A 13,164-nucleotide genomic window follows, 5' to 3' on the forward strand; every position below is an offset into this window, starting at 1 on the left:
CTGTAGGGAGTTTATCGATCTGCTGTCACTCTATGTGAGTGGAGTAATATAGAAGGGTGAGGAGGCTATATGAGTTCTGATTTTGCACAATATCACACAACTAGTAACCAGATTCGAGAACCAGACAGAACTGCTGGATATACAGTTGAAGTCATAATTATTAGCCCCGTTTTGATTTTTTTTCTTTTCTTTTTAAATATTTCCCAAATTATATTTAACAGAGCAAGGAAATTTTCACAGTATGTCTGATAATATTTTTTTTCTGCAGAAAGTCTTATTTGTTTTATTTAAGCTAGAATAAAAGCAGTTTTTAATTTTTTAAAATCCATTTTAAGGTCAAAATTATTAGCCCCTTTAAGCTATATATTTTTTCGATAGACTACAGAACAAACCATCATTATACAATAACTTGCCTAGTTACCCTAACCTGCCTAGTTAACCTAATTAACCTAGTTAATTAATAACTATGTCACTTTAAGCTGCATAGAAGTGTCTTAAAAATATCTAGTAAAATATAATGTTCTGTCATCATGGCAAAGATAAAATAAATTAGCAATTAGAAATGAGTTATTAAAACTATTATGTTTAGAAATGTGCTGAATAAAAATAAACAGGGGGGCTAATAATTCTGACTTTAACTGTATATAGTTTGTGTGCCGCTAGTCTGACTTAAATAAATTAGTGTTTAAAATCTACTTTTTTGTTTAAGTCTGTCTTGTGTTTTAGTTGTGAGAATGCAAATCAATTAAAACTGTGAAGCTGATTAACAGCGTATTCTCCATGCAGCAAGTGATGTTATAAGGGCATTAATGGGAGCATTAAAAATGTTCTTTGGAAAAGTAATTAAAAAATTACTTTAACAGTAATACATTACTTTTTGGTGTAAGTAATTAATAAAGTAATTGACTTTTTGAATGAAGTAACTAGTTACTATTTTACTAATAACTACCACAACACTGGTTTTAACTACACTATAACAAACCATTGAGTGTACATGATGCATTGATGTACTCATTGATTCGAAAGCCCCATTATAAACCTCAAGGAAATCTAAAAGGAACTCATTGCAGATCTTCTTCTGGGTACTGAGTCATTGGCTTTTGAAATTTGAATGGCTGTTTCTTGGTTTTTACACTGTAAAAATATTGAGTTCCACACAAGTCCTTCATCTTGTCCCAACACAAACTGATTACGTTAACATTACAAATAAAGTTACAAATTTAAGTGCACTGAACATAAAAAAATATGTTGTCGCCAAAAACCCTTAATGATTGCGTTGTTTCAACTCATTTTGAATAAGCAGTTTGAACAAAAACATTTTTTTTGAGTGTACTCTGTAAAAAATGCACAGTTCCATGCAATTACTTCATGTTGTCCCAACACAAATTGACTAAGTTAACGTAATAATTTGTACAAATTCAAGTGAATTGAACATAAAACAATTAAGTTGGCCCAAAAAAAAACTTAAAAATTGTGTTATTTCAACTCATATTAAATACGTTGTTTAAAAAATCAGCAACAGTAATTTTTTCTGAGTGTATGTTGAGTTGTTTTCCCAGAGATGGGTTGCGGCTGGAAGGGCATATGCTGCATAAAAACGTGCTGGATAAGTTGGCGGTTCATTCCGCTGTGTGACCTCGGATTAATAAAGGGACTAAACCGAAAAGAAAAAGAATGCATGAATGAATGAATGCTGAGTTGTCTAATTAATATTTTAGCGAACATTCATTCATTCATTTTCTTTTCGGCTTAGTCCCTTTATTAATCCGGGGTCGCCACAGCAGAATGAACCGCCAACTTATCCAGCACATGTTTTACGCAGCGGATGCCCTTCCAGCCACAATGGGAAACATCCATACACACTCACTCACACTCATACACTACGGACAATTTAGCCTACCCAATTCACCTGTACCGCATGTCTTTGGACTGTGGGGGAAACCGGAGCACCCGGAGGAAACCCACGTGAACGCAGGGAGAACATGCAAACTCCACACAGAAACGCCAACTGACCAAGCCGAGGCTTAAACCAGCGACCTTCTTGCTGTGAGGCGACAGCACTACTTGCTGAACTACTGCGTCGCCATTTTAGCAAACATACCAACGTAAAAACATCATATTTTGACATCACTATTTTCGTTTGTGGTGCCACCTGCAACTAAACTGAGCATGAAATGGGCCACAAACATAGTTTGGAACCTACAGTAAGCATGAAACACATCTATTACTGGCGCAGGTGATAAATCTACAGTATAAGAATTGTAATATCCATCTTTTAAAGCGCTTGTATATACGATTCTTTTTCATATACAGCCAGCATCCAAAACAAAGTGCATACTGGTGACCTTTATGCTGCTCTTATCAACAAGGCATATAGGAGACTGAAAGAGTGTACCGTACCCACCTGGAGAATGAGAAGGGGGTGCACACATTAGCACAACCCCCTGGCCTTCCCTCACCGAAACAGCTCCTCTAGTCTTACCGCTGAACGGGCCGAGATCTGAAAGCAAACACACATACACATGGTTTAAGCCAGTGACACATGGTGGCACAGAGGCAGCTGTTAACCTACAGATAAAGGGTCAGAGATTGCATATGAGCGCCTGAAAATCAGTCAAACGCTCGCGGCTTGGTGTGATTTAGTATCCGGCGTGACCCCGGCGTGAGCTTTCCCTTTGACCTGCTCTATGACCAAAACCTGCAGCTTAAATCCCACTTCCTGTTTCCCTCTGGACACGATGGCCAAGTGGTAATTAAAACAGGTAACCTTGCTCGAAGCCTTCAATCTTGTGAGTACATTTCATAATACCAAAGAGACACGGAAAATCATTTTAGTCCACAAAGAGCCAAGGATTGTGGGTGATCATTACAGTTTCAAGCCATGTCTGAGGACGAGCGTCGGGTGGTATTTTTAAAATGTAATTTGAGTTGGAACGTAGAGGTGAAGGTTTGCTCTGGAAATCACACAGCGCGGGGACGGTTTCATCAGGAGTCTCGCAACAGTCGACAGGTGGAGCTACTACAGTTAATCTGTTGAAACAAATTGCATTTGCATGAATTAACATAATTAATCTGTAAACTCTCAGCACAACACCGAATGATTGGCTGGCTGCCCCTTGCAGTGAGAATCGGTGTGGAGGATGTAGCGTTACCACATCACAGCAAAGTAATTACAGATTTTGATGGAGGAATAACATTATCATTGTTCAGAGATTGGTCATACTGGATAACTTTTATCAGTTTGTTCCTACATTAAAGAAAATACTATGTTTTTGAACCATACTACAGTATAGAAAAGTGTATTATACCATATACATTATAATATTTTACAACTCTGGTAATTAATGCTACTGTAATAAATAGGGGTAGGCGATATGCAAAAAATATCATAACACGTCAAAATTACAAAGGTTAAAAACAACCAAACTAATGTCCCCATATAAAATTATACTCTAATCAGGGCTCTGAACTGGTTCAAAGAACGGAAACGGAAAACGGAAACGAATGACATTTTGCAAGAACAGAAAAAAAAAAAAAAAAAAAAACAAGATCAACTTTAATCGTTCTGAACAGAAGCGTTTACAGTTAACCGTTATTAATGTTATTTCATAATTCTCTTTATTATATGAATTTGGGAGACAAAAAGCATGAATATAAATCACGTGTACAAATGCGACAATGATGCATACAACGTGAAATGCCTGCGAAGCAGACGTCATAAGCAAGAGTCGTTTCTATTGTGACAGGCTTATCTTAAAGGATACTGAGAACCTGATCTTTCCAACACAATCTCACGGCAATTCGTAACTTTTTGATTTAGTGGATAATTCGTACGAATTCGTACGATCTAATTCGTACAATATAGTACGATTTGCTCATCCTCCAATGACGGTTGGGTTTAGGGGTGAGGTTAGGTGCCACGCCTCCTTTTTAAAATCGTACAATTTCGTACGACTGAACTCGTACGAATTCGTACGAATTAGCCACTAAACTGTCAAAACGTAAAATACTTACGTTTTCTCGTGAGATCAGGCTGGATCTTTCATGTACAAAGGTATGTTTTGGTATAAGTTATTGCTATTAAAACTTCTATTTATACAAAATCAATTATTGATCATCGATTTTTTTTAGATGGGACTCCATAAAGAGAATCCTTTTGTTAATATTTCTCTTATGACAAATCATCTGATAAATCGTTCTGTAATATTGAAGGATGAGGGGCAGATTATACACATGATAGACAAAGTTTTGAATGATATGATATATTATCAAACCAAGCAAGCTTTTTCTATTTGGGGAATTACAGTATTTAATAGTTTAGTCCTTATAAACATTAATAAAACACATTATTTACAAGGCTACTGAAGAAATAACTGAATATTTTGTATTTTTTTTCTAGAAAACCATTTACGGAATGTGTTGTTTAATAAGGAACGCAAAAAAAAATATATATATATATATATATATATATATATATACAGTTGAAGTAAGAATTATTAGCCCCCCTTTGAATTTCTTTTTTCTTTTTAAAATAAATTGAAAATGTTACAGTATGTCTGATAATATTTTTTTCTTTAGGAGAAAGTCTTATTTTTTATTTCGCGTAGATAAAAACAGGTTTTGAATTGTTTTATTAATTGGTTTTTAATTCTGAATTTATATATATATATATATATATATATATATATATATATATATATATATATATATATATATATATATATATATATATATAGTTGATGTTACTTTAATTTATTTTAATAAATTAATCAGGTTTCTACAACATTTTTAAAGATATACAAAGTTTAACATTTTTAGATCTGACTGATGTAAGTTCAGATGACTAGAAAAGTTAATATGATTTAATTAAAAAAAAACTTTTTTTTAAAGTGTACTGTATATGGAAGAAAAACGTATAACTTCATAGCATAAAATTATAATAAAGTATACAATCAGTGTGTCAACCGCTAGCATAAATACACACTTCAATAGAAACAAGATTCATTTACATGCACATAGCGCAGAAAGTCTTCCTTCAGATTTACATACAGCATGAGCATTCAAGGACACATTTTTTTCAGCCCCAGGGCTCCTAGATATGCGGCAATTCAACTCTTAATTTTTTAGATTACAGTGATTTAAAGGTCATTGTGGCTCGGTCTGCACTTACATATCTAAACTTGCACTCCCCAAAGCTCTCTGTAACAAGGTGCAAATGGAAATGGAATGTTAGCAGTATTTTACGAAGGTCAGCGAATCAATAAGTGTCTCAGTTAAGCATCGTCGTGCTGACATATCAACAAATATAACGGGACAACCTGAGTTTGACTGGAATGACAGTTCATTCGGTGTAGCAGACGAAATCACACAAGAATGTTTCCAAACCTATTCAGAAGAAAAGCAAGTGATAAACAGTATTTTCTAATAAACTCATGTATAATGTGCTTAAGGGTTGAGTTTTCATACTTTGTTAATAACATTGTTCATTACTAAATTACGTATTGCATTATTTTACAAACCAGTTATTTAAAAGTAGTTGGTGTTTTTTAAAGATCATTCAGAATAAGTTAAACATTTATATATCGTCTTATTCAGGCATATAGTAATAGTTACTTTATTAACTCAACTTCATCCAGTTTTGTGACCTAATCTAAAAGTCTATTACTTATGCTTTTTATTTATGATTTTAGTCTGTTTAGTCTAAACTCTCTCCCTCTATATACATATACAGTTAGGTCCATGAATATTTGGACATCGACACAATGCTAACATTCTTGGCTCTATACACCAACACAATGGATTAATGGATTTGAAATGAAACAAACAAGATGTGCTTTAACTGCAGACTGGCCGCTTTAATTTGAGAGTATTTACATCCAAATCAGGTGAACAATGTGCCTCCCACTTGTTAAGGGTCCAAAAGTAATTGGACAGAATAGTAATCATAAATCAAACTTTCACCTTTTAACACTTTATCTTTTACAGTCAATTACAACCTGAAGTCTGGAACACTTAGACATTACCAGACACCAGGTTTCATTCCTGGTGGTGTTCTGCCAGGCCTCTACAGCAACTGTCTTCAGTTCCTGCTTATTCTTGGGGCAGTTTCCCTTCAGTTTTGTCTTCAACAAGTGAAATGCAAGCTCAATCGGATTCAGGTTAGGAGATTGACTTGGCCATTGTATAACGTTCCACTTCATTTTCTTCAAAAACTCTTTGGTTGCTTTTGCAGTATGCTTTGGGTAATTCTCTATTTGCACTGTGAAGCACCGTCCAATAAGTTCTGAAATATGCGGCTTAATATGAGCACTTCAGAATTCATCTTGCTGCTTTTTTCAGCAGCCACATCATCAATAAATACAAGAGAATCAGTTCCATTGACAGCCATACATGCCCACGCCTTGACACTACCACCACCATTCTTCACTGCTTAGGATCATGAGCAGTTCCTTTCCTTCTCCATATTCTTCTCTTCCCATCACTCTGCTACAAGTTGATTTTGGTCTCATCTGTCCATAGGATGTTGTTCCAGCACTGTGAAGGCTTTTTAAAAACTCTAATCTGGCCTTCCTGTATTTAAGGCTCATCAGTGGTTTACATCTTGTGGTGAACCCTCTGTATTCACTCTGGTGTAGTCTTAATTTGATTGTTGACTCTGACACACATAAACCTACCTCATGGAAAGTGTTCTTGATCTGGCCAACTGTTTTGAAGGGCGTTTTCTTCACCAGGGAAAGAATTCTTTGGTCATTCACCACAGCTGTTTTCCATGGTTTCCCTCGTCTTTTGGTGTTGCTGAGCTCACCGGTGCATTCTTTCTTTTAAGAATGTTCCAAACAGTTGGTTTTGCTATCTCTCTGATGGATTTGTTTTATTTTAACCTATAGAAGGCTTGCTTGACTGATAGTGAGAGCTCTTTAGATCTCTATAGATCTTGAGATCTTGACAGCAACAGATTCCAAATACAAATAGCCCTCTTGAAATGATATCTGGACCTTTTTTTATTCTGCTCATTGTAATTGGGATAATGAGGTAAGAACACACATCTGTCCATGGAACAGCTTTGAAGCCAATTATCCCATGACTTTTGGTGCCTTAACAAGTGGGAGGCACATATGCAAACTGTTGTAATACAGCATTCACCTGATTTGGATGTAAATACCCTCAAATTAAAGCTGATAGTCTGCAGTTAAAGCACATCTTGTTCATTTCATTTCAAATCAATTGTGTTGGTGTATAGAGCCAAAGATTTTATATTGTGTCAATGTCCAAATATGGACAAATCTGTATTAATTTTCTTTTCTGCTTAGTCCTTGTATTAATCTGGGGTTGTTGCAGTGGAATGAACCTCCAACTTATCCAGCATTTGTTTTATGCAACGGATTCCAGCTGCAACCCATCACTGGGAAACACCCATACACTCTCATTCACACACATACACTACAGACAATTTAGCTTATCCAATTCACCTATAGCGCATGTCTTTGGACTTGTGGGGGAAGCCAGAGCACGCGGAGGAAACCCACACGAACACGGGGAAAACTGCACACAAAAATGCCAACTGACCTAGCCGAGGCTCGAACCAGCGACATTCTTACTGTGAGGCGATGTATGAGCAATATCACACTGCATTGGCTATATACAACCACATCACACTGTGTGACATTGCGTTTATACAACAGTTTCATTTTGTTCATGGGGGAGGGATTGGACATAATATTTGTTTCTATTTTTCTGTAAAACTATCCCGGTACTTCTGTAACATTTTAATAAACAGATCAAAAAGAAAATTCTCAAGGCGCAGAGTAAACACAATTAAGAACATTTATTTTTAACAAGGTTAAATTCAGTAAGGAAGTAAGATTGTGAACAGCTTTTTGATCTCAGTGATGTTTAAAAGAAACAACTGAGAAAAACAAAAAGATTTCACTTGTCCTTGCTGATAACAGTGACACATTTACCACAGCATGCTGTTAAGAATGACTGTTCATATATTTATTTAGTTTTGCATTTAATCATATGCACTACACGAAAGAGTTCCAGCAGGCTTAGACATGTGGGTAATTAATCTTTTTTTTTTCATTGTGGGTTGAGACAGAGCAGAAGCATGAGCTTGTGGGACAGCAGGCGGGCAGGTCGTGGGTGGTGTTGATTAGCCCTTTTCAGACTGAACTGAGACACTTTTAATTTCACACAGCAGCGATGACGTTGGGATGCTTGTGAGAAACTACCAAAGCGAGGTTTGTATGTGTCTGTTGTGAGATGTTTGCAAATATGATGTGCTAACAAGCATGTTGTATTTTATATGAAACAGCTACATGTAACCAATGATTAAAAAAAATAATAATAATCAAATAAATAATGATATTATTATTATTATTATTATTAGTAGTAGTAGTAGTAGTATTAATAATAATAATAATAATAATAATAATAATAATAATAATAATTATTATTATTATTATTATTATTAGTAGTAGTAGTAGTAGTAGTAGTAGTAGTAGTAGCAGTAATAATAATAATAATAATAATAATAATAATAATAATAATAATAATAATAATAATTATTATTATTATTATTATTATTATTATTTGCTTGCTTGCTTGCTTGCTTGCTTATTTATTTATTTATAATTTGTTTGTTTGTTTGTGTGTTTGTTTGTTTGTTTGTTTGTGTGTTTGTTTGTTTGTTTGTTTGTTTGTTTGTTTGTTTGTTTGTGTTTTTTCACATTCTAAGTTTGGATCAAAAGGCCAAGTGAGTGGTGCTATATGGTTGATGTTTTGTTGTGTTCAAAAATAGAATGTCACTTGAATTCAACCTTACCAACAGTGCTAATTGGGAAAATGTGGGATTAAAAAAATACTACTACTACTACTACTGTTAATAATAATAATAATAATAATAATAATAATAATAATAATAATAATAATAATACATTAAAATTAAACAATAAGAGCACTCCACCCTACAAGTGTACCAAGTGATCTACCCAGGACATTTACAGTACTACATTACCACTAGAACTACAGAGGCAGACTGTAACCTAACTTGACTTTTCCTAAAGGAGTAAATATTTCATTTTTTAAACATTTATTATTATTATTATTATTATTATTATTATTATTATTATTATTATTATTATTATTACTGTAATAAAAATAAAAGAGATTTATGCATGTGTACATTAAATGATAGTGGTCAAACTGACTGCATGCATTACAGTGTTTGCTTCCAAACTCAAAGATACCCCGTATCTTTGAGTTTGCTTGCTTCTTTTTCATAGACATTTTCTGAGAATGTTCTTAGCAAAACCATAACATTACTTCAGAGACGTCTTTCAAACTTTCAAAAACACACTAAGGTGAAAAACAAAACAAAAAAGTTGCTCTTGCTGGACAAAGTGAAGTGCATATTTTCAGAGGAGTGCTAGTAAATCATACACAGCTTAATTCTGAGATCCCAATAATAGTTTTGAATGTAAATATAACATGACGACAATAACATTCAGTACAGTATTGAACAATCAGAATGACTACTAAGATCATTCTACTAGTTGTAAAACTCTGGCAGTTTCAGTGCTAAAAAAAATATTTATGAAGATACATACATTATAAAGTACAATCTTGAGGTAAATGTGTTTTAGGTGGTAAAACAGTATTAAGGTGGTAAAACAGTATTAATAAATGTCCTTGTTGATTAACCATGTCTAGAGTTCTGCTAAAACCGCAGTGTAAGCAATTACACATAGGGACTTTTAGGAGTTACACAAACGCATTGAGGCAGGTTGTCTCACATTTGTCACATTTTATTTCTGTTCCCAGGTAATAAAAAAAAAATGTTTTCTAAACTGAAAAATATAAATTGTATTCTCATGTTCAATGACAAATAATGAAATTGCAAATCAACCAACCAACCAACCAACCAACCAACCAACGAACCAATGAACCAACCAACCAACCAACCAACCAACCAACCAACCATTCAACCAGCCAACCAACCAACCATCCAAACAACCAATCAGCCAACCAACCAACCACCCAACCAACCAAGCATCCAACCAGCCAACCAACCAACCAACCATCCATCCATCCATCCATCCATCCATCCATCCATTTATACATCCATTCAACCAGCCAACCAACCAACCAACCATCCAAACAGCCAACCAACCAACCATCCACACAACCAATCAGCCAACCAACCAACCATCCATCCATCCATTTTTCCATCCATTTATCCATCAATTCAACCTGCCAACCAACCAACCAACCAACCAACCAATCAACCAACCAACCAACCAACCAACCAACCAACCAACCATCCAAACAGCCAAACAACCAACCATCCAAACAACCAATCAACCAACCAAACAAACAACCAACCAACCATCCAAACAGCCAAACAACCAACCATCCAAACAACCAATCAACCAACCAAACAAACAACCAACCAACCAACCATCCATCCATCCATCCATCCATCCATCCATCCATCCATCCATCCATCCATTTATCCATCCATCCAACCAGCCATCAATCCAGCCAAACAACCAACCCACGAACCAATCAGCCAAACAACGTTTTGGGGTGGCCTTAGCATCACAAATTGCATGTTTTGTTCCTTAATTTCCTCTATAAATAAAACTTGTATCAGAGCTACAGCAATGGTTTGTCAGTTTCTCATTTGCTGAGAGAATGAATGGTGGTTGCCTAGCAACAAAAGATGGCATAAGAGCATGAGAGCTGAAGCGTGTTGAAATTGCTGAAGTAAGCAACCCGCCTCGTTCTTTCGACATGTTTTAGAATCAATATGAAAACAGCCCCTAAATGACATAGAATGTACATTTATAGTCTATGTAAACCTCACACACTGCATATAACCTTAACCTGTATAATTACATTAATAGTATTCAAAGGATGATTGTTGAAAAATCAAACAAAAAGAAGTCATACAGTATGTTGGAGACATATCAGAGACATGTCAGAGAACTGTCTGCATCATACATTGTACTTTTCACACATCAGCTCTGAAAACAGACATCACATCGGGTCTAAACTCAACCCATGAGTATAAAAGCATGAGGAAAAAGCCAAACGCAGCAGGCACTTGGACTTTCTTCACTAAAAGCCTTCAAATGTCTTGGCTAACATGACTGTTTCTGACACAACAATGCAGTAAATCATTTCCACTCAGCAATAGCTGATCTTTGGCCTCGTCTGTAAAAACATCTGACAGATCTGGCTATAGTCTCTGGTAAAACGTATGATTTGAAAAAAGCAAAACCTTGACATCTGCTCTGACATGATATATAGGCAAATAAAGATGTGTTTGGCAGTGCATTAAAAAATAGAGACAATAAGAGAGTGACATATATGATTTCACAGAATGTATACATTTTACAAACAGCAGCAGCAATCATTATGGTAAATCAGTACTCCATAAGGGAGATCAATATTTCAAAAGTAAAGTCTACCTCAAACTGAAAATCCGTTGTTAATTAATTAATGTGCTAACTTAGGTTAGTGGGTTGATAAAATTAACAAAGAACTGAAATCTTACATTACTCACTATTAATTCTTAATAAAAGGATGTCAATCCAAAAGTCAATGTATTAATAAATTACAAAATTACTTTGCAAATACCAGTGCATTGTAATTACTGAAAAATATGGTAATTGAAATATCTATGAATGATTTATTCAACTAAACAAACCATCAACCCACTTTATACCAATTTATTTTATTTTAATTGTAATTTAATGGTAATTAAATTAAATAAAAATTAAATTAAATTTTATTATTTGATTTAAAGTTTATTTTATTGAAATAAATGCTTATGAAAAACATGGGGATAAGATATAATAATAATAATAATAATAATAATAATAATAATAATAATAATAATAATAATAATAATAATAATAATACAATTAAAATAAAAAAGTATTTTTATTAAAAAATATTAAAATATTAAATATTAAAAAATATTTTAATAATTTAGTAATATATATATATATATATATATATATATATATATATATATACATTTATTATATATATATATTTATATACAAACAAATAAATACATAAATAAACAAACAGACAAACAAACAAATAAATAAATAAATACATTTAAATAAATAAATATGAACACACAAATAATCAAATGCATATAAACAAAATGCATATAAATAGATAAATAAAAACACATAAATAAAAACATAAAAATAAATAAATAAATAAATAAATAAATAAATAAATAAATAAATAAATAAATAAATAAATAAATAAATAAATAAAAACATAAACATAATCGAATGCACATAAAAAAATTATTAATTACAAACACATAAACAATCAAATGCACATAAACAAGTGCATATGAATAAATAAATAAATAAATAAATAAATAAATAAATAAATAAATAAATAAATAAATAAATAAATAAATAAATAAATAAATAAATAAATAAATAAGGCAGCTAACACATATATGCTGGCTTTGAAAATATTGTGATGCTTTCTCATGAATTTTTATTCACCATGGAAATTGACATCAACAGACATGCACAGACATGCATGGTCACAGAAATTCAACATCACTCCAAGCATCACAAGGAAACACAGCATACTTTTCATCCATTCAGTCTGGTTTCACTTCATGGTCACACTGCATTTCTGGATATTAACTCACAGTCAGTCATTCTTCTGATTGCCCAAAGCACTTCTTACTCTGTTCATTTGCGCAGTCAGACACTCCTGCGTGAACACAGTCGTCCTACAGAAGATACACTTTCCAACCTTCAGTTATAATGCTTAACACTTCCCACTTCCGAGAAGCAGTTAATCTGTCACATTTCATGCACTGCGTGTGTTTGAGGCTACAATTACACTGGGGATTTTTATTTTTTATTTTTTGCTTTAACATCGTGTGTTAAAAAGAAGATACCCATTCACAATGTGTTTCTAGTTTGTTTGCAAAAAATATCTATCCATCTATACTATGTATACATTTCTTTATTACAAACATGCACTGTTTTAAAAGGTTTTAGACTTGTAAAACTCATTATTGAGGTGCTGCTGATCACAGACAGATGAGATATTATAATCTCAGCTACTTTGTGCAAGTCTTGTCTTGGTGATATGATTATACAGTTGAAGTCA

General features: G+C 33.5%; 1 protein-coding gene across 2 annotated transcripts in view; it reads right to left on the reverse strand.

Moving 5' to 3' along the window:
- The window catches only part of cntn5 (contactin 5), a 519,869-nt gene that overhangs the window by 210,298 nt on the left and 296,407 nt on the right, over positions 1–13,164 (reverse strand). For both annotated transcript variants that reach the window (XM_056477908.1, XM_056477906.1), the window contains exon 7: positions 2,405–2,500. In XM_056477908.1, coding sequence (XP_056333883.1) covers positions 2,405–2,500 — 96 coding nt within the window. The remainder of the gene's footprint in view (positions 1–2,404; positions 2,501–13,164) is intronic.

Source organism: Danio aesculapii, chromosome 18, assembly GCF_903798145.1.
Source record: "Danio aesculapii chromosome 18, fDanAes4.1, whole genome shotgun sequence".
NCBI classification, from domain to species: domain Eukaryota; kingdom Metazoa; phylum Chordata; class Actinopteri; order Cypriniformes; family Danionidae; genus Danio; species Danio aesculapii.